General features: G+C 40.9%; 1 protein-coding gene across 1 annotated transcript; it reads right to left on the bottom strand.

The window, feature by feature from the left end:
* Positions 1–4,249: 4,249 nt before the first annotated feature.
* On the bottom strand, positions 4,250–22,274 carry tcta (T cell leukemia translocation altered). Its single transcript, XM_078543170.1, has 3 exons — positions 21,919–22,274; positions 11,211–11,265; positions 4,250–9,535 (listed from the first exon to the last, which is right to left on the bottom strand). Exons 1-3 carry the CDS (start codon positions 22,130–22,132, stop codon positions 9,493–9,495), a joined length of 312 nt encoding a protein of 103 aa, XP_078399296.1. The 5' UTR covers positions 22,133–22,274; the 3' UTR covers positions 4,250–9,492.
* Between the last annotated feature and the right edge of the window lie 1,586 nt (positions 22,275–23,860).

The following is a 23,860-nucleotide window of genomic DNA, read 5'->3' as shown; positions in this document are numbered from 1 at the left end:
TTCCTTTTGGCAAAGGCAGCTATTATGCACATGCCAACAGTCAAGGGTGCTGTGCCAGTGTGTGATGACACCGATGCTAAAATTAATAACAATATAATCTGAGAGCATCTTCTTTTGCCCAAACTATTTGATTGCTCATCACTTCCATATTGCAATAGGAAAGTGCTGCGCATGTATGTATAATCCTACCCTACCAGGGTATAATCCTAAAACAAAAAATTCTGATGAAGCATCATTTTTTGGCTGCTGTCAGATAGATAATTCAAAGTATCACTTGCTAAGGTTTATAAGTCAGTCTCCTGTCTGACCTTAAAATGCATTTGTTAAATAGAGCCAGGTACAATGGCGGACGTTTACTCAGAAAGTACCTGATGTACATAAAAGTTTATTAGTTCTGCACAAGTTATCAAACCAATGTAGAGTATCCAACTTTGTAGGATTAACAAATCTCACAATTCCTGTGATAATGCTTCACCCCCAATAGTACCAAAACCCATTAACAGCAAAGATTTTCAACAAAGACATATCCTGTGACCTAACTTCGCACATAGACCTTTCTGTTATGAAAGGACTACAAACCCGTGACTAAGTTCAGCATCGGAGTCATGAGCAAATCTCATTAAGTAATAACACAAAGCTAACATTGAATGCTGTGCTTAAAAACCACAGTGGTACAAAATGCAAGCACTTGCCAACATTTGCTGAACAAGGCATCATAGCAAATAACAGTGTACAGGTTGCAATGGTCATGCAAAGTTCACTCACATCAGCGCATAAGCTACAACCCTGGATCACCATGCCACAAAAACCTGTAGAAGTTATAACATATGAATTTAATTATAAGTAGCCAACATTGCTTGTAATTCATAATTGTCCACTCTACCTTATACATTGAGTTTACCAATGTTTGTCAAGTCTACAATTCTAGAAATTGCACTTTTTCATTTAAAGAAGAAACATTGAGATAAAAACAAAAAGCTAAAAGCTACTGCGGATGCTGGAAATCCAAAACAAAAACAGAATTACCTGGAAAAACTCAGCAGGTCTGGCAGCATCGGTGGAGAAGAAATCAGTTAACATTTCGAGTCTTCATGACCCTTCGGCAGAACTGAGTATAGTTAGGAGAAAGGTGAAATATAAACTGGTCTAAGGATATTCTTAGAATCGAGGGAAAAAAAGGATACAAGCCTGGAATCAGATTTAAATTTATCGCAATTTCTAGATGGCAAATATGCTTAGAGGAATCCAAAGCAGTAATCTACAAGACAGATTTTGAAAAGCAAGAGCAATTTTAACCCATTTATAATCAAATTTTTAATCTATTACCTTCTACCTCTGCCATCCTTTTTATAATCACAGTAATTTTTTCCTTAAAAGATGAAAGGCTCCCTCATGTGTTAAATCAACTGGATTGAAGCTTATTGTTTACTCTGAAATTTGTAACCTTATCACTAACAAAAAGATCTAGAAAATGCTAAGCCACAGAACGTGAGAGACGGCTTTTGAGGGGGCACATGGGGGCAGGGAGAATGCATTCCTCAGTTTCCAGTCTTAGCTACATCACTATAGGGAAGAAAAAAACTAAAAGCTACTGCAGATGCTGGAAATCCAAAACAAAAACAGAATTACCTGGAAAAACTCAGCAGGTCTGGCAGCATCGGTGGAGCAGAAATCAGTTAACGTTTCGAGTCTTCATGACCCTTCGGCAGAACTAAGTATAGTTAGGAGAAAGGTGAAATATAAACTGGTCTAAGGTGGGGGGGTGGGGGGAGAGAGAAGTTGAGGGTGGGATGATTATGGAGATAAGCAAGCAGTGATAGGAGCAGATAATCAAAAGATGTCACAGCACCTCATCTTCCAACTAGGCACTTTACAGCCTTCCGGGCTGAATATTGAATTCAACAACTTTAGATCTTAAACTCCCCCTCCCCCCATCCCCACCCCGTTTCTCCCCCCTCCCTTTTTTTTCAATAATTTATATAGATTCTTCTTTTCCCACCTATTTCCATTATTTTTAAATCTAAAACTTTGTTAGTCTTTCCACCCCACCCCCACTAGAGCTGTACCTTGAGTATCCTGCCTTCCATTCTTAATTAGCACTTTTCTTAGACAATATCACCACCTTCAACATCTCTTTGATCCTTTTGTCTGTGACATCTTTTGATTATCTGCTCCTATCACTGCTTGCTTATCTCCACAATCATCCCACCCTCAACTTCTCTCTCCCCCCCGCCCCCCCCCACCCCCACCTTAGACCAGCTTATATTTCACCTTTCTCCCAACTATACTCAGTTCTGCCGAAGGGTCATGAAGACTCGAAACGTTAACTGATTTCTGCTCCACCGATGCTGCCAGACCTGCTGAGTTTTTCCAGGTAATTCTGTTTTTGTTTCACTATAGGGAAGCTTTGACTAGACACCAGGAACTTCCCTACAGGTGAGGAGCATGTGAAATACAAATCAATGACTGAGTTACCCGAGCTTTGCTTGTTCATTTTCTGTGAAGGGATCAAGAATGTCACTAGCTGACATCTGAGAACTGATTTTACCTGCTCTTCCCATAAAGGGGATGGTAGGGGTAGCAGGTAATAGATTAAAAATCTGGCCCAAACCTTTACTGATAAAGGCATCACCTGATAACACGAAGCTATGCTAACCAGATGATCTCAGATTTAATCCCTGCAGGAAGTTTTCATGTTATAATTGGACTTAGTAGAGTGGGACTTGAACTTAGGAGGTTCAAGTCCCACTCTAGAACTTGATGGCCAAGGTTGGTGCATTCATAACATGGCCAAACAGGTTGAGTGTCAATTTATAAATCTTTCCAACATACACCAATGGTAAGTGGCAAGAGTGGTAGTTTCCTGGTCAGCCATGATAGAGAGAAAATTGGAGGCTCTAACATCAATATTCATAGTTCCGCACTCCAGACTACAACATGCATGTAAAAGTGGATGTTACCACAGAAACCTGTGTCAACTTGGGAGGGGAGGGGTGAACAATGAGCTCAATAGCCAGTATGCATTAGATTGTTGCCAACAGCACAATGTTCGATCTTTGTTCCAGCTGGGGTGGATTTGGGATCAGCCTCCTTGCCCTACCTGTGGTGAATGTTGTGGCACTGTGGGTCAGACTTGCATTTCAGGCAGAGCGCTCAATACGAGGAGAATGGGCCTCAGCAATCTTGAGCTGGGGGGGGGGGGGGTGCGGGGGGGAGGGAGAGAAAGAAAGAAAAAACAGAATTTCAATTCCCAATTGCTACCAAGTGACCTATGCTGGAAAGTGTGTGAGAGAGCATCAGTTGTCTATAGGATCAGGCCTGCTGGTGAATCGCCTGCCAAGTAGAACTTTGAGATCCATGCCATCCATCAGAGTCTAGCACACAGTGGAAAAGCTCCCATCACATGCTGATAAGTTACTCGCACTCCTTCTCAGAAACTCAGGGCTTCAGAATAGTTTCACCCAGTAGTGTTAGTCTCACTCATGGAGATTGATCACTTGGTTATCTCCCAGCGCCCTTGCAAGTATAGGAAAGATCAAGATTCAAGAGAGGGTGGAAAAGACTGGATAGAAAAAAGGAAATTAAGACAAGAAGTGTGCACTGAGTGGCCCATTTTCAGGTGAATGGCTCTTCATCTGATGATCCACCTGAGTAAATTATAAGATGTAAAATTGATAGAATACCAATTTTTCTCTGCCTTACATCCACAGCTAGATAGATTTTTTGAATTGTGGAATTCTCATTAGAACAAATACTAATCATAAAGTTCCTACAATTTTGCAATAATAAGGCACATTTATGATTTTAAATCCCAAAACATTTCACCTTCAAGCAAGAAAGTTCAAACTAGCTTGAAGAGAATGAGTTACAAAAAGATCCTATTGCTACTGTCTCCTTACTTTGCAGTACTTGCCAAAGACTCTTGGCTCTTTCTTCCTCAGAGACCAACTCCTTATGCTTTTGAAATCAACTGTTTTCAACTAATTTTGAAATCAACTAATAAAGTCTCACACCCTACTGCAGCTCACTGATCCAGTCAAACTAGCTACACAGCTAGTATCCAGTAGGGCAAGCATAAATGATAAAGTCACAGGAAGAGGTAGGAGCTTGATCTTCTAGTTCATTTACACTAGCTTGTCTTTTTATGTTGGAGGTGATTAGAGTAATTGTATTTTGTAAGTGGAGTGTGATTTGGCATTTTAGTAAACTATGATCTTCAGCAACAGAAGAATCCAGCACAAACTGTCAATTTGTTTCTGCATCTCATTTTATACAATTTAAAAACGTAATCAAATACAGTCCCCCCAAAACAAAATTAAGGCTAAATATACATATATACACACAAACACACATACAGCAGTTTTTTTTCCAATATACAGCAGTCAGGAAAACCTTTCCATTTTCAAACATATATATAAGTTAATTAACTTTAGGGGCACAAGTTTACAAAGGTTGTCCAATTTATGGATTACAGTGATTTACAAAATGGTACTGCTTATGTACAAAACATTTATATTAGAAACATGTTTTCAGTAGAATATACATCACTTCAGCACAATCAATCCAGGGTCTGTTGAGACTTGAGGCCAACTTTTGGCATACTGCTGTCCAAATCCAAAATTCCATTATTTTTACTGTAATATCGTGAGGGTGTAACAATGTTGCAGTACAAAAGGGACATCAAACAAAGAAATCATCCTTGCATTCATGTAATATGTTATGCATAAAACTGTGGCAAAACATGGCTGCTCATGCCTTAAATCCAAAAGGGCACACTTTCTTTTTGTTTCAGCCATTTTTCTGACCAATGTTTACTGAGGAGCATTTGTTAAGTATTGGCAGCAGGGGAAAGAAAATTCCCAAAAACTTATGCAACATGTAGCACAATAATCACACAATTAATAACACACGCCAAGTATTGAGTAATTAATCTTGCCTCTCTTGCGTAGGATATTAACAAGCAGAGGCCAAGTACTTCCAGAGTGAAGAGGTATATATATTTATTTTATATGTATATATGCACAGGCGCTGGTATTCAGTTTAACAGAGGCTTTGATAACAATCTGAAACATGTCACCACCTTGGGCACATTGTGATGCACAGCTAACAGGAACCTAGATAAGAAGGGAGAGAAAAATAAAACAATGAAGTATGTATTTGGTGGTGGGGTGCTTTCCTGTGTGAATAGAATAACAAAAGTCTTGCTCAGCTAGTGGGAGCATTACAAAGGTCTCTGGAGCTGGGAGTAGGAGGGGGGTGGGGGGTGCAGTAGAAAAATCGCACAGTGCTCTTGATTGCTATCCAGAGGAAGTGCAAGTGAGAGGACAATAGGTAAGGGCAAGAAAAGGCATGGTAATGATAGTCTCTTCCCCACTCTGATTTATGTGTGGGCAACCACTCACCAACCTCACTTAGGCAAAGTACCAGGTGCTGCTAATGGCCAAACCCAGCAATAGTCATCAGTTTCAGGGTAGAGAAAGCATGACAGAGATTTTAAAAGGGAGTAGGAAATAAAATAGCTTCATATTCAAGAAAAATATCTTCTTCCACCACATCTCAATACTATGACATAGAACAAGGGTGTGTCTTCTGTTGGTGGTATTTTTTTTACCATAAACAAACACTTAGTTCTTGGATGCCAATGGAGGTACAGAATCCAGGTCCTTTAATACTGGCAGATGCTAGCAATGGTTGGGATGCCCTAAACATCCTGAGACAGCATAGTATTGATCTAAAACCACAAGATTGTTGTATGGAGAGTGGGTTTTATGGGTGAGGAAGTTCAGACTCTAGATTGTAATGCCCTGTAGTACAACCAACACACACCAACTCAATCACCTACATTGTACATTTTTAAATGAAAGTCAGACCACCCATAATTTTCTGCACCCTGACCTGAACAATCAGATTAATAAATTTCCAACTCAACCCAAAATACTTTGCTAAAGGGTGGGAAATCATCCCATAAAGGCACACTTGTATGTAGGATTAAAAAATTATAGTCAATTCCATCCCACAACATTTCTAATTCTGGTCATTCCTGGTGTAAGTACTAGTTAGATCACATTTCACTAGCCATTAACATAGGTTTTTTTTCCCCCCCAGGGAGTTCACAAGAAGTAGAAATTATCTTGCTACCATTTCCCAATTATCTCTTAAACTCAGAAAAGCAGCACTTAAATTTTATTGAAAATTGGCTGTCGCTAAACACAGCAGTTTAAGGATACCAATGGTCTTTGGCTGAAACAAAGGTTATTTGTACATGCATCCATGTGTTTCAGTACATAACTTGAGTAAAGGCCTGGATTTGTACCTCAGAGTTTCGCAAGTATAGACGGCAGAGAGAAGGGGTTTCACAGCTCCACTTCAGGCTATAATAGTGCACAGGCACTTAATTAGTAAAACTGTCAAGTACTCAATTTTAGATATGTGAAAGTGGGAATAAGTTAAATTGGTACATAAATAATGAATTATTCTTGAGAAGACTTCATATATATTCACAAATCTCCATTGGAATCATCACCCCGCCACCCCCCTCCTGAATAAGGAATAGCTAATGATCAATTTTCGTGAATGCTGTGCTATCATGTAAACTTAGAATCAAACCCTATCACTTCCTGGATCTAACTGGAGAGAAGGTAGCACAATACAAATACAACTATAATGTAAAAATGTCAAGGCTCATACTGAGCACCATAAAATTAGAAATGTAATTTTGGTATCTTGTATTTGCCCCTGGAGATTTTACTAGCAATTTATTCCAGCAATGTGCTAACAGAAGATGCCTGTTTACATTTCAAACTTCAATCCTTGTTTCGGCAAACTGGTTTAAACACAAAGATAAATCTCTTGGCATACTTCATGAGCTGCTCTCAACCTGGGCAAGCTTTTGTGTGGACGGAAGTTTAAATTTTCCTTCAAGGATTTTTGTTTTGAAAATATACAATATACCATGACTGCAAAGAAACATATGTACTAAAAACACACTATTGCGTTACCCCAGTGTTCAGATTGGATGGATTTGAATATCCATTCTGGTACAAGGTAACCATATTGCTCTGCTATATTGCAACATTACAGCATTTTGCATCACAATTTCCAAAATAGTTGTTTTATGAAGCCTGATAGGAAAAAAAAGTGATAACTGGAGACAGATTGCCAAAAATAGAAAAATGTAAACTGCAACCTGTGATTTATTTGAGATTTAAATGGAAACACAGATCAAGATTAATGGTAATTAACAGTCCACCATCATGTATCTATTTAGGCTATGCAATGTTCTTAATTATCACCACTAACTGATTTATTTTTTAAATAATGCAAAGTTAACTTTAGTCGTGGGTTCCTATTCCTGATTATTTCTGTGGAATATTGTTGACTTCTAGTAGTTCAGGCTCTCACTATATTCAAGAAGGGTTACTTTCATGACACACTTGCCTCACAGACATGATGTGCATAAAGTCTATTTCACTCAGAATGCTAAACCTGGTAGTAAGTGCATGAAAATCTAGTCAGCTGATTGGGAAGTGTTACCTTAAGCTTTTGGGAAGAGGGGGAGAGTTGGTCCAACTCCTTACCGATTCCAACTCCTGAGCTGGCTGTCAGAAAGTTTTTGACAAATCCAAGGCTTTCCCTCTGGGAAAGCAATGTGACCGTCACCAAATTGGAGTAGTTTCAGTTTGGGTCCAAACAGGTACAACATTGGTGATGCTCCTGCATTGTCCACCAAATGCAGCAGCTGGAAGGCTCGAACCACCTGAATAATCTTCCTGGCTTGGGTCTCAGTAACATTCTGTCAGTAAACTGTTGCTAACAGAGGGTCCACTTCAGCTCACTGTTTACTGTGGCAAAATATCATCTGAATGGCAAGTAAAATCTGCTGTCTTTGAAGGACAATGGGAGGGGTTGTGGTTGGCAGGGGTGGGGAAACAAGTCAGCAGCCAGCTGGCTACACTATATTTTTGTAAGAGCCAATGGCGCACTCCTGCTTCTCCTGGTCCACTACATTTTATATTAAATTACCTTTTTGGAAAGGGCTTTTTAAGGATAACAGTTAGGCCTCTCAAAGCATAGACAGGAACTTGCGCACTGTGTGAGCTCTGCCCATTTCTCTGAAAGTTAAGTTCTACAACAGGCGCAGGATCCCGATTTGAATATACAAACAACCTCCCACCTGCTTCGGGTAGTAGTGCTGGCACTCATTTAATGGCATGCCTGAAAAGATTATTCAGGCGGTGAAATGGGTGCACAAGATGCACTGTCAACAGCTAGTAGTCTGTTTTTCCGGTGAGAAATAGGCTGCCACTAATTGAAAGTTTTCCCCAAAATATTTCCTAACAGAGCAAGATCAAGATTAAAAATTTACCTCACTGGGGAGGTCCCTGGCATGAACCCACCATTCTACAATCATGCTACATAATATTGGCATACCAATGTTGTGCCACCATAATTACGGATATCAAGTAAAATAAGCTCCTGAATTTTTCACCAATTTAATTATTTAAATTGAAATTCAAGCTGCAGATTCCCCATCAGGTTATAGGCCACAAGCTTCACTCAGTACATAAAGTTGCTAAAAGATGCTCCCAGCATGGAGAATTAATGTTAGATTGTCACAGGGAGACTGAGAAACTGCCTCAGACAGTAACATTTTACTTTATTTAACTCCCTCAGAGGACTGCCCAACTTCCTATTAATAATGCTGCAGTTAAACTTTACTGACCATGTCTATACACAAACAAATTTTGGTTCTGTCAATATTTGCATGTATACAGATGACAAAATAAAAAGCAATATCATGTAGGGCATCTAAATCTGAAACTGCTCTGTTTTACAAGTTAATTCTTAACAATACCTCTCAGATCTACAACCTGCCCTACTGCACTTAGGGATCAATATAGAAGCAGTATGATGGCCTTTGAGAACTAGTATATAACCATTCTACCTAAAGCGTATGGATCAGAGTTTCCTAATCCAAATTGGTACACCCTTGACAAGTTGCTTTAGGACAACATTGTGACAGGAGGAACAGTCTACTAAATGCTTGTTAGTTCTTTGCTAATCTATTGCTGGGCTCATATAATGACACCCACCACTACTTGAATTTACTCTTATCCAACAGAATCACGTTGATTCTGTGTTTTCCTTCAGATAAGATCCATTTTCCACCACTGCTCTGAATCCTGAGGAGTCTTGAAAAGCCCAGCACATCTCTGTTCAAATGATCAACATTTTAGTTACTGGTACTTTTTAGCCAACACGTCAACATATACTTCCCCCGATACTCAGCAAAGTCTAAGAGTATTAGAAAATAAAAACAAATTAACGGCATTGAGTCACAATGGCACATTTCAAGTTATCAGGTGGCAACACTCAAAACTTTGAAGAGTCCAGCATCCAACACCAGTTCGAACATTCCAAGTTCACGACAACTTTACTCCACACAGCAAATCACCGCATGTCTCAGATGCAGAATTCACACATCTTCGTCACTCATTCTCTGTGACTTTTAATTGACTCGCCGCTGGGATTTTCCCTGTAGAAACAATTTAAAACATTTTAGGAGTCAAAATTGGTATAATTTCATTAGACTTGTTGACAACTACATTATGAAAAGTATAATAAGTCACTTGCTTCTCCTCATTCCAGAAATAGTATTCATGATTCCACCATCCAAATTCCACAGAGACATTTTCAAAGAGTGACCAGGAACAGAAATCCTGCCCAATTTTTCTCCCCTCAGCTGAATGACACTACAGTTACTTGTAGCAGCCCCACTGCAGCTTCTTCTGAACCAGCTACCTCATGACATATCAAGAAGCAAACCTTGGCACTTCTCAATTTAAGTCACTCAAAAACACTATCCTCGTATTTATCAAATGTGCCAATAAGGATGGTGTTTGGGTGAGCAAAAGGGGCTCCTGCAGTCATACCGCAGCAAGCAATGAATACCTTCAGGAAAGGCAGAGGATAAAAAGTTGCTGAGGAAAACAAATCAAAATATGAGATTGTTGCTCCACTGATGGTCCTTTGGTAACTTTACTATCGAGCTTGAAACTACGCCATAAATAGCATGAAGATTTCACATTTGATCGCTGGTTTGTGCTGATTTAGTTGATCTCAGGTGGTGGAACTACAGCTGGCCTCACCATCATTGGGGTAGTGTGGGGGGAACAAAACCACTCCTGACGCTGCAGAGTGACCCTGCTGTGAAGTGCGTCTGAGTTTGCTGGGGGAAATAACGCGATTGGACATCACTATGACATGCTCTTTGTTTTAATGCCTGCTATCATTTACCTGAACACTCACCAAAAGATAAATGGCAATTTGGACGAGACTAGAATACTTGTGGAATAGTAACCCACCAGGGCCAAACTTCTTTAATGGCCGTTAGTTAAGGCAGTGAGTACAGCTGAGGAAAGTCGATGATTCAATCTCTAGACTATGTTTAATTAGGTAATTTCAGCTCGGGAGGTAGTATAGGCAATACAATTGGGCTTAACATTACTGGTTTTGAAGGGGAGATAAAATAAATCAATGAGGGTTCACATTTGCGATTGTTTTCCAGGAATCTATAATGTGCCCCCTGATGAGCTCAAATAGACTCTCATAGGAAGAGAATAAAGAGAGACTAAAGACTAGGAAGAGTGCTAAAAATTAGCACTTTTCTTAGATAATATCACCACCTTCAACACCTCTTTGATCTTTTTATCTGTGACATCTTTTGATTATCTGCTCCTATCACTGCTTGCTTGTCCCTACAACCACCCAACCCTCAACTTCTCTCCCCCCGCCCCCCCACCTTAAACCAGCTTATATTTCATCCCTCTCCTAACTACACTCAGTTCTGTTGAAGGGTCATGTGGACTCAAAACGTCAACTCTTTTCTTCTCCACCGATGCTGCCAGATCTGCTGAGTTTTTCCAGGTAATTCTGTTTTTGTTTTGGATTTCCAGCTTCCGCAGTAGTTTTTTGTTTTTATCTCATAGGAAGAGGACCTTTTTGATAAAGTTCCTGAGTGTATTTGCACCTTGAGGCTAGCTGATCTATTTTAACTGTGTACCTGGATAGAAATTCTGAAAGAACATATTGGGATCTTTATTAAATTAGATATTTGTTTAATGCAAAAATTGAACAATAAAGTTATTTTGTAAAAGTTTCCATCTAATGATGTATTACATATCCAAAAACTTCTTTAAAAGGAAACATACCAACTAGTAAAGTTTGAAGAGCCATCTGGAGTGCCTCCATTCTGACCTCCACTACCTGTAAAACAAACTCAAATTCAAACAGCTTGCTTCATCTCACGCAGAAAAATAATAAATCACAACTCGCATTGTGTGTGGTCGGAATGCGCAAGATCTGCTCCAGGGGACTCTCCTCTAATTTTCCTCTTCACAGGAAGATATTATATTTCCAAAAAAAAATCATTCACAGGATGTGGGTGTCGCCTGTAAGGCCAGCATTTACAATATTGTCCAATTCTACACAATGGAAATGGTTTGCTAGCCGTTTCAGAGTGCAGTTCAGAGTCAACCACATCGCTGTGGGTTTGGAGTCACGCAGAAGCCAAAACGGGAAGGATGGCAGATTTCCTCCCCTAAAGAGCATTAGTGGGCCACTTCAAATAAGAATTCAATCTATTACTTTCGCAGTCGCCATTACTGGGACTAGCTTAGAGAGGCAGAGCAGCGGCACAGAAGGAAAGAAAAGGAAGCAAATCCTGCCCACCGGATCCGACTACCTCATTGGACATCCTGCCCCATGTGCCCAAAGGTCTCTAGGTTGAGAATCAGCCTGTTCGCTCACATGAAGACCCATGGCAGAAACTCATCACCCTGAGTAAGTGTCATCCTTGAATCGAGGGATAGCCAACAATGACGTGGAAAAGAGCAATAAAACATAAAAAAGCATTACACAAAAGAAACGCAAAGTTATCATGTTCAGGAGTTTGGAGAACATTCTCAATAGTGAGCATGAGTCTAATGAATTATTTCACATACAAAAATCAGTAATAGGTCAATGACAATGTCCTGTAATAATCCTTATTGTTTATTTTGTTAACGATTCATGGTGTGCAGCAAAAATTAAACGGACTAACATTTTGTGGTTCGATTCATTCACATGCGTGGATCTTTAAGGTAGCAGGACATATTGACATAATAGCAAAACACATGGGATCTTGGGTTTCATAAATAGGACTTTTGAGTACAAAAGCAAGGAAGTTATACTGAACACATAAAGCTCTCAGCAGGCCACAACTAGAGCACTGCATCCAGTTCTGTTCACCTGAGGGTGCAGAGACTATTCACCAGAATTATTCCAGGGATAATGGAATTTAACAAGTTTAGGTTTGAAAAGCTGTCTGTTGTTCTCCTTGGAACAAAACAAGGTTGAGAGCTATATAAGATTATGACAGGTTTAGATGGTGTAGATAAAGAAAAGCTGTTTCCCATTAGCTGATGTTAAAAGGAGTAGGGGAAACAGATTTAAGGTTTTGGGCAAGAGATATGGGGGTGGGGGGTGGTGGTATGTGAGTAAGAACTTTTTCTTTTACACAACAAATGGTCATGACCTCGAACATGCTCCCTACGAGGGTGGTGGAAGCAAAGACGATCAGTAATTTTGAAAGGAAATTGGATGGGAACTTGAAGGAAATAAGCTTGCAGGGTTACAGAGATAAAGCAGGAGAATGGAACTGACTGGGTTATTCTACAGACAGTTGGCTTGGACTTATGGGCAAACGGCCTCCTTCTGTGCTGCAAAGACTCAATGACTCCAAGACTGCTGCTGTCCACAGTCACACTGTTGTAAACAAAACAAAAAAAAACTCAAAATGGAATAAAGACATACCTCATCATTGCTTGCATTATTACTTCCACAGTCCCCAAAGATCTAAACTTGACCATCATCAATGCTTGGTGAGATTATCCACAGACATGGAGTCAGCTTCCAAATGTATATTGATGACACGCAGCTCTACCTCTCCACCACCTATCATGACCCCTCCACTACTTGTACTGACTGCTTTGTCTGACATCCAGCCTTGAATCATCCACAATTTTCTCCTACAGACATTGTGAAGACACTGATTCCATTTCTCTCCCCACCTTCTCCAATTATATTACTTCCTCACTCCCCAGCGCCCTGAACCCTTTTCCCCATTTCCCACTACTGTTGGCCATGTCTTCAGCTGACTAGTCCCATGCTCTGGAAATCTCATTCTCTCACTCTCAAACCCATGCCATCGACTAAGCTTTTCGTTACAGCCTCCTAATAGCTTCCCTTTCAGCCTGGCTCCATTTTCCGGTTGAAATTTCCAAATTGCAGTGGGACATTTTCTACGTTAAGGGCACTATATAAATGCAAGCTGTTGAAACACATATTAGTAGGAGCGCATTTCAAAGATGTAAAACAGAGTCCAGATTTTTTTTTATGGCATCATCTTAACCTTCTAATATAAATACATCAATCATAACATACACAATTGCTTCAAACAATCAGTGACCAATAAATTAGATAAACGGGGCATTCTGTGTCAGCAATTATCACATAAAAGCCAATGAGATGAATTATTCTGTTTTTTAATTGGTGGAGGTAAGGGAAAACGTTGGTTTGGACACCTCTCTGCTCTTCTTCAAATACTGCCACAGGATCTTTTCCCATCCACCTTGAACTGACAAAATGGTAAATGTGTTCCATAATATGTTGCGCATCAGCTTTGATTATAAGTCAAACACTGGTCTGTACTATTTAACTCTAATAGGCTCCAAGTTACTTCATTCTACACAGAATCCCCAATAGTTTCTGGGCACTTTTAGCGGTCTGTTAAATTAAAAGGAAAACTTCAAAAATATTACTACCTAGTCCCTATGTCACAATCAATTCTATAAACGTCATTGATATTACACCATCTCATACAGGTTCAATGACATACTGATAAGAAAAGTGAAAATTTAACTTTACATTACATATACCAAATGTTTGGCAATGAATTTTGATCAGTAGCTCTTTTTTTGTTTAGAGGAAGGCAAAGGAATTTGATGTTGATGACTGAAATATTGCTGTCAAAGAAATGAATGTACAAACTTGTCCCTCAAGTCATCAGAATGTCCCAAAGCTCTTTTCAGCTAATTACTTACTTTTTGAAGTATAGTCACTATTATGCACATTGGAACACAAGTAGGTGGCTCAGCCCCTCAAGTTTTCTCTCCCATTAGATCACGGCCTATCTGTACCTGCAGCTAAGTTGACCTTCCCATTGCTCCAAACACTTACGCAACAAAAACCTGTTTATCTCCGTCTCGAAAGCATGATTGGCCTAGTATCCCCAGCCTTTTCTATGCTTTCTATGAGATGATGGGGGAGAGGGGTAGTGGAGGGAGGTGGATAAAGCGGAGAGGAGGTGTTCTAGATTTCTATCATCTAGTTTGTAAAGAATTGCTTCCAGATTTCATTCCTAAATGACCAAAGCTCACCGCCCCCATTCTGGATACCCCAATCCGAGGAAATATTTGATTCAGTTACTTCTGCACAATTGTGTTTTGTACAAAAGGCAGGGGCAACCACAAAACCGTGGCAGCATTAATATCCACAGCCGTATTAAGTATTATAATGTACTAATTCTCACAATACAATATTCATAGCTATAGATCCCAGAGGCATATTCAGAACACATTCACCACATAATCAATGCAAACAACCTGAATCAAAGCTACACAGCTTTCAACGGCTTCAAATTTAACCTCCTAAGTTCATCCCTCCCACTTCTCACATAGTAATTCACAAAATCACAATGATTACAGTAGAGCAGAAGGCCATATGGCCCATTGTGTCTGCGCTGGCTCTCCAAAAGCAATTGACCTAGTGCCACTCCTCCGCCTTCTCCCCGCAGCTCTAAGCTTTCTTCCTTTTCAGACAATAATCTTGAATGCTTTGATTGAACTTGCCTCCACCACACTCTCAGGCAGTGTATTCCAGGTCCTAACCACTCACTGCATGAAATAGTTTTTCCCCGCGTCACCATTGCTTATGTCAATTCCCTTAATTTGTGCCCTCTTGTTCTCAATCCTTCCACCAATGGGAACAGATTTTCCCTATCTACTCTGTTCAGACCCTTCATGATTTTTAATAATAATCGCTCACCCTTTCCTCACTAGTTCAGTGTTGTTTCATGTTTGAACCAACATCAATTCAATACTCTCAATAGTCAAAGCTGTTGCATTATCCCCTTCCAACATTTAAATGTAATCAGTCCAATGAGGCCTGGGCTAAGTTAGCTGATCTCAGTCAGGGCAGCACTGGGAATACTGTGTTTAGCACATATGCCAATGCTTTTGGGGACAAACAAGAGGGAATTTATACAGCCTGAACTCCACTATTGATTATTCAGTAACCTTAAATTGCAACAGAAATTACACAATTTGCATTGATATAGTGCCTCTTCCAGAGTAAAATGTCCTACAGTACTTCTAAGGAGTGGTTGTCCAAACAAATTTGACACCAAGCCACAAAAGAAGTCATTAGAACAAAAAAACCAAAAGCTTTGTCAAAGAGATAGGTTTTAAGGAGCATCTTAAAGGACAGAGAGGGGCAGAGAGATTTAGGAGTGAATTACAGGGTTAGGGCCTGGGTAAGTGAGAGCCCACCACCAATGACAGAGTGTTTAGGGATCCACAAAAGGCCAGAATTGGAGAAGCATAAGAGATTGTGGAGGAGGATTTAAAACAAGGAGGGGAATTACAAAATGTAGGTGTTACTGAACCAGGAGCCAATGTAGGTCATCAAGCAAAGGGGGTGATGGTCTTGATGCGAGTTAGAATAGAGGCAGAGTTTTGAATGAGCTCAAGACTATGGATGGTGGAAGATGGAAGCCTGGCCACAAGAGTGTTGGAATAGTTATGTCTAGAGGTAACACTTCAGCAGTGCTTAATTGCTTGCAAAACACTTTAGGATGTCTCGATGTTGTGAACGTTATTATATAAATTCAAATCTTTTCTCCTTTCTTTAAAATACACGTGAACATTGGGCAAGGAATGGCATGAACTCACCTGTGATCCCTCACAAGGTGTAGCTCATCAACACTCAGTCTCACACATGAAGAGTGCCACTTGAGTAAAGCAATGAAGGGTTATTGGTGCCTATGGAACTGCACCTCAGCCCATCACCTTCAGAAGAGGATGTACGTGCAATTTCTTTCATGGTTCTTTTTGAACAATTTTCTCTGTTCCTCCTTTCCTGAAGATGCAGACTAATGCAGGGGTATAAGAGGTAAGGATAAATCTAGACTGAAAACTTTTCTAAACATTTGGTTTTATTGACATTAAGGGACAAGTTTTATAGATAGAGATGCTAGGAACCCTAGCTGGTAGTACAAGTTAAAACTCAATTCTGCTTCAAGTGACTGAGGGGTTAGTTCTTCACTGAAGTCTTCTTTGAACCATTCCTGGTTCAGTCTCCTTGAAAATGTGAAGAGAGTGTTTTTTAAGTCTCTTAACTAGCATATTTGTTTTTCTCTCTTATCACAGTTCGCGAAAACAGCTTTGCTATGTTTCTTTATCTCACCATGTCCTTCAAAAGTATGGAAGATCTTGAATGCTGCCCTTGCCTTGTAGCTTTAGCAAGGCTATAAACATGTGCTTTTTTCATGGACACTAAGCAAAAACCATTACCCATTCTGATTTTAACCAAGCTGAACTAAATTCTGCCCCCTTTCCAAGCCTTTATCCCTCTCACTGTTCCAGGGCGCCCCTCTCCCTGACGTTACCACTCCAAAGGCCTTATTTAACCTTTAATTGAAGACATCAAAAAGATCCATATCCAGGGTTTCAAGTGCATCCTTTAATTTTCCTTAAAAGCCATTCTTAAAAGTTTATAATAAGTCCAATATTTTTCAGCTGCCAAACTCCAAGTTGTGTTCCACATACATCCACTTTCCAGGAACAGGTCACTGGAAAACAATTAAGGATGGAAACCATAGTTGATTTTACCCACTCTCTCTGTTGGATCTAACATACAAGTTAGGAGGAGTAGGCCACTCGGCCCCTCAAGCCTGCTCCGCCATTCAATAAGATCATGGCTGATCTGATTTCAACCTCATATCCCCAATAACCTTTCACCCTTGCTTATCAAGAATCTATTTACCTCTGCCTTAAAGATATCCATGGACTCTGCCTTAACCAACTTTTGAGGAAGAGAATTCTAAAGTCTCACAACCCTCAGAGAAATAATTGTTAATCCCCTACTGTTGTCCTGGAGGAAAGCTAAACCACAACAACTCGAACATTGGTTTATTGTGGTTCAGTTACCAACTAAAAACATAAGAAATAGGAGTAGACCACATAGCCCATCGAGCCTGCTTCACCATTCAAAACAGCCACGTCCGATCTTGGGCTTCAGCTCCATTTTCCCACCCACTCCCCATCTCCCTCAATCCACTGAGACACCAAAAACCTGTCTATCCCAGCCTTAAATGTATTAACTGTTGGGACATCCACAACCCTCTAGGGTACAGAATTCCAGAGATTCAAAACCCTTTGAGTGAAGTAATTTCTCCACAATTCATTCCTAAATGATTGGTCCCTTATCCTGCAACAGTGCCCCCGTGTTTTAGATTCCTCGACCAATGGAAACAATCTCTCAGCATCTACCCTATCAAGCCCCTTCTGAATTTTGTAGGTTTCAATGAGATCGCCTCTCATTCTTCTAAACTCCATTGAGTATAAGCCCAATTTACTCAGCTTCTCATCATAGGACAACCCCCTTGTCCAGGGTACCAATTTAGTGAGCCTTTGCTGTACCGCCTCCAATGCAAGTATATCCTCTCTTAGATGTGGACACCAAAACTACACACAGTACTCCAGATGCGATCTCAGCAAACCATGTACAACTGTAGCAAGACTTCTTTATTCTTCTACTCCAATCCTCTTGTAACAAAGGCCAACATACCATTTGCCTTCCTAATTGCTTGTTGCACCTGCATGCTAACTGTCTGCGTTCCTTGTACAAGCACATCCAAGACTCTTTGAACATCACTACTTACAACCTTTTTAAAAATATTCTGCTTTTTTCTTACAGCCAAGGTGAATAACTTCACACTTCCCTATATTATACACCATCTGCCATTTTGTTGCCCACTCACTTAACCTGTATGTATCTCTTTGCAGCCTCTGTTTGAGATGAGAAATGGAGACTCGCTAAATATTAATTAATTGTGCCTAATTAGCATGAGAGAAATAGTTTCCTCTTATGTTTTATTTAAATTTATTAAAAGCTTTTCTGTGCTTTATTCAGAAAGAAAAAGGGCTAGACAGCCTGGCCCAACTTCTCAGTGCTACACAGAGACCTCTCACTGGATGTTACAATGAAGAAGTAAGGTCTCCTCCTGGTGAGTTCTCTCTCTCTTCAGTTATACTGTTCTTGCTTTCTTCTGATTCACGAAATTTCTTCCTTCACCCATTTATTTTTGAAAGGTAAAAAATAAGTGATTGTGCATTTTCTTTTCTGTTTGCATTCAAAGTGAATGATCTAATAGAATTCCTACTATACAACTTGACAGTGGTCAGTTAGGTTCTTTGAGATCATTAATGTGATAATTTATTTCATATGCATCACTGCTAAGCCAGAGAGTTGTAGATTCAAGTACAACTTTCAGGACCTATGCATCTAATCAGGCTGATTCTCAATGTGCGACTGAAAGACTATCGCATTGTTATACAAATTAGATCTTTTGGATTACACATTAAACCAATGCCTTCATTCAGGTGTTTGTAGAAAGATCCCATGACACTTCTTCGAAGAACAAAGACTTCTCTAGAATCCCAGTCAATATACAACCTCAACTTACACCAACAAAACAGGTTACATGGTCTTTACTCCCGTTGTCGTTTATGGGATCCTACTCTGTTCAAAATAGCTGCTGCATTTGCCTATAAAATGATTTTGCTCCAAAAACAATTCATTGTGAGCATTATGGGATATCCTGAGCACACAGTCATGCAAATGCAATTTTAAAAAATATATAATTAACAACCTGATGGCTCAATGCACGTGCACTAAATTCAAGATGAAAAGATCAAGATCTACAATTAAATTATAATTCCAAAAACAAATATTCTTGCAACCTGTGGGGACAAGAGAGCAGGGATTATATGAAGAAAGAGCAAACTGACTACAGCACCATGGGCCATTCAAGTTGGAGGCGGGAGGGGGAATAAAAATGAACGTAATAGTGGGTAACTAGGGATAGATAATAAATGCTGGCCCAGCCAGCAAATCCCACATCCCTTGAATAAATTAAAAGAAAGCAATGGGGACAATATAGTTAGAGGGAGAGACACTGTTCTCTGTAGCCGGGAGCATTGGTCCCAAAGGCTATGTTGCCTGCCCGGTGCCAGGGTTAAGAACATCTGGTCAAGGCTGGAGAGGAACATGGAGTTGGAGCGGGGGGGAGATCCAGTTATCATGGTCCACATGGGTATCAACGACATAGGTAGGACTAAGGAAGAAGCTCTTGACAAGTGCGAGCAGCTAGGGGTTAAATTAAAAAGCAGAACCACAAAAGTAGTAATCTCTGGATTACTACCTTAGCTGCAGGAAAACTGGCAGAATGTGGGAAAAAGTGATGTTACCTACTTTGGTAGGAAGAACAAAAAGGTTAAACATTATTTAATTGGAGAGAAACTACAGAATGCTGCAGTAGAGGGGTCTGAACGTCCTTGAACATGAAACACAAAATGTTAGCGTGCAGACATGCCAAATAATTAGGAAGGCAAATGGAGCGTGGCCTTTATTGCAAGAGGGATGGAGTATCAAAGTAGGGAGGTCTTGCTACAATTGCACAGGGTATTGGTGAGACAACACCTAAAGTACTGTGCACAATTTTGGTCTCCTTGTTTAAGGAGGGAAGTACTCGCATTGGTGACAGTTCGGAGAAGGTTCAATGGATTGCTTGGATGAAGGGGTTCTCTTATGAGGGAAGATGAGCAAGGTCAGCCTATTTTCATCAGAGCTTCAAAGAATAAAGGTTAACTTATTGAAACATACAATAAATGCTGGCCTAGCCAGCAATTCCCACATCCCATGAACGAATAATAAAAAAAGATTCTTAGGGGCCTTAACAGCTATACGCTGCGAGGATGTTTCCTCTTTGGTGAAACCTAGAACTGGGGGCATAGTTTCAGAATATGGAATCATCTATTTAAGATTGAAAGAGGAGGCATTTCTTCTCTCAGAGCATCGTGAATCTTTGGAATTCTTTATCCCTGGGAACTGTGGAGGTTGAGTCATTGAATATATTCAAGGCTGAGATAAACAGAATTTTGAAGCACAGTTGAGTCAAGGTTTAAGGGGAACAGACAGGAAAATGGAGCTGAAGCCAAAATCAGATCAGCCATGATCTTACTGAATGGCAGAGCAGGCTCGAGGGGCCATTTGGCCAAACCTGATCCTCGTTCCTATGGCTACTGGCTTTTGTGAACATATCGGAGATCATTTCAAGAATATCTCACACACTGCTATTCTTCCTCAAAAGGAAAACCATGTAAACATGATTCCTAGCAGCAAATGGCGTGATCATCTCCAAATAAGGAAGTTAAAACAAAGAGAATATCCTTATCTAATTTAATTTGTCAACAACTTGATGTGAGTAAAGCTTAAGTGCATCAGCACAACAATAGAGCCATAGAAACAGATATCATGTTTGAATCTCAAAAACTTTTGCTGAGTTAGCTGAACGCCACAAAAATTAGGAAGTGACAGATTTTCCTGAACCTGAGAGACAATAGAAAATGTTGGGCTTAACCATTTGGCAGAAGGATTGGGACAAATCACCACTACTGACATTCCTGGTTGTCGAAAAGGACTCTTGCTCCATTAAATAACCTGCCACTATTATCCGATTATAGTTAACGTTTTGAGTCAAATATGACTCTTCTCCAGAACACAGAGATTAAACTAAAAGCAAAATACTGCAGATGTTGGAAATCTGAAATAAAAACAGAAAATGCTGGTAAAACTCAGCAGGTCTGGCAACATCTGTGGAGACAGAAACAGAGTCACACTGAATCAATGTGACTCTTCCTCGCAAAAATTAAGCAGTGTCTTGTCAATCTTTCCAGTCACCTGTTCTTCAAAGTGAACAAGCCCTGGGCTTCAATTTAGTAGCAGTAAGTTGATGCCAGGGACGCTGACTCAGACCACAGCACAGTAAAATTAGAAAGCACCCCTCATCCTCCTCAGACACCGGGGTTGCCAACTGTGATTAAATATATTTCTGGAGGTTTCATCGCATGACCTGCCCCCCCACCCCACTCCAGCCATCATTAGTCGGCCAAAACAAAATAAAAACAGAATTACCTGGAAAAACTCAGCAAGTCTGGCAGCATCGGTGGAGAAGAAATCAGTCAACGTTTCGAGTCCTCATGGCCCTTCAGCAGAAACTGCTGAAGGGCCATGAGGGCTCGAAACGTTGACTAATTTCTTCTCCACCGATGCTGCCAGACGTGCTGAGTTTTTCCAGGTAATTCTGTTTTTATTTTGTTTTGGATTTCCAGCATCCGCAGTAGCTTTTAGCTTTTTGTTTTTATCATTAGTCGGCCAACGCATTCATCCTTGTGACGTAAAGCCTTCCTAAGCCAATTGGAAAGTAAAAAGATTCATTACCCAATTGGATGATGCTTGACTTTGAAAACAGCCTTTTTCGCCCATTTTATATCTGGTAAACAGAAATGTCCAAAGAAAGTGGCAAAAAAAAAATTAATATTAATGTCCCAATAATTTTTCTTTTTTGTTTCCCCAGGGTTACACACAGCAGTGTGCTGGAGGTTGATCTTGAACTCCGGGAGACTCCAGGCCAATCCTGGAGGGTTGGCAACCCTACCCCACACAAACGTTCAGACAGACACACGCACACACACCTACCTTGCCTGTAGTACATGTCATTGACTGTGGCGCCGTAAAACTTCCAGGCCATGTGAATAGCCACCAAGCTGCCGAGCAGCCAGCCCAGCAGGATCTTGAAGATGGTCACCCTCATGTCGTTGCTGCTCCAGTCCTGGGCGAACTCGCCGCAGAAGGAGAAGAGGCGCTCCAGGAGGAACGAGAAGAGCCCGAGATCCCACGACGGCGCCTCCATCCCCGCTCCAGGTGCCGCATCACTCGGGAGCGGAACTTCTTCACGCCTCCCCCCCCCCCAACACACCCCGGCCGCCGCCGCCGCCGGACCAGCCCCGCGGTTCCCCACCCGCTGTCAAGAGGCTGCTTGGCGGCTCCGAGCGCCCCCCTCCACCCGCCCGGTGCCCTGGACCTGGACCTGGCCGCTCCGCTCACTACCCCCACCCCAACAACCGCACTTTCGCCATTCACCACCCCCCCCCCCCCCCCCCCCACTTCACTCCCGCCTCAACAAACCTACCCTCTTCCTTCAACGCAGGTTATTCTACCTTCGGAATTACAAACTAAAATCTTGCTTTTAAACACGCACCCACTTCTTTTTAAACCGCGACATAAACGGTCATGACCCTCGGCGAATCTGTCAACCCGAACGGCAAGGCGATGACTCCTACCTACGGGAGCCGAGATGGGACAAACCGACGTAACCCGGCAACGGGAACCCGCGATTCGTTTCGTTTCGTTTTCTTTCTTTTCAATTTACTACCAGGTCTGGGGCAGAAAGTAAACAAAAAATAATGCTCATGTTTTCTACCATTAGAGTTTGTTGTCAACTTCTAATATTGGATGTTAAAGTTATTTTTTTAAATGAACAAAGGAAAACAAGAAAGGTAAAAAAAAACTCAATTAATTTCTCATTGAATTTTGTTTCAAAAAAGCAAACATGGCCCATCCATACTTGTAAACTTAAAGCAGCTGAGCTGCTTCTTAAGATGTTGTTGATTTTCGAATAGTAATTGTTATGGCAAAGGCCCATTCATAAATATCAATTTGGAAAATTAGCAAAAGTTGATTTATTTAAGGGTCACCCTCTGGTTGAAAGCATTCCTCATCACATATGCCTGAGGGTGGCAAGAGGTGGGGCTGCCAATCAACACCCCCCTTCCCCACCCCCCCTAGGTTTGGCTCCTCTGTGAGTCAGGGCAAGAAGCTCAGGAGATTTTTATGCTTTAAATTTCTTGCCACTGTATTCTCTCACTGTATCATCAAACACCCCTCATGGTCCACCCATCCATAACTATCGAGAACGAATTGTAGGATTATTCCATGCTGTTGTAGCAGGAACAACTACAATTGTGCTTAGGAGTTGGAGATATGAAAGGGAAACTGGGGGTCAGGGGAAATGAGGGTGTAATGGAGATGAGGGAATGGGTGTTGGAGAGAGAGGGAGCATGGGGATGAGTGAGAATGGGTATTGGGGCAAAGAGGGATGGTAGGGGATGGAGGGGGCAGAGATAAAGGAGAGAGATGAGGATTGGTGAGAGAACAGGGTTTGGGGATGATTGCATGAGGAGGGTGGGAATGGAGTTTGGGCTCTAGGGTTGAACAGAGAGCAAGGAATAAGGGTTGGAGATAATGGGAGACAAGTGGTCAATGAGAGGGAGATGAGGAATGGAAGCATTATCTGCAGAGCTAGGAACCATAGCTTAAGTAACTTGGTGAGTATGAATTGGTGTCTCAGAGGAGTAGCCAGTAAAGGGTGTGCAAAATCTGGGGACCTTACTGTGGATAAGCAGCAAAAGATTGTTTCCACTGGTGGGTGAATGGGAAGCAAAAAGTATCTGATCTACAAGGGAGTCCAAGGATTATGGAGGCAGACAGGAAAGTGGAGTTAAGGCCACAATCAGATCAGCCATGATCTTATTCAATGGCACAGCAGGCTCAAGGGACTAAATGGCCTGCTCCTATTTCT

The sequence above is a fragment of the Cetorhinus maximus genome, chromosome 6 (genome assembly GCF_964194155.1).
Source record: "Cetorhinus maximus chromosome 6, sCetMax3.hap1.1, whole genome shotgun sequence".
NCBI classification, from domain to species: Eukaryota; Metazoa; Chordata; class Chondrichthyes; order Lamniformes; family Cetorhinidae; genus Cetorhinus; species Cetorhinus maximus.
Note: the sequence above shows the minus strand (reverse complement) of the source record. Positions and strands in the feature narration are given on the sequence as shown.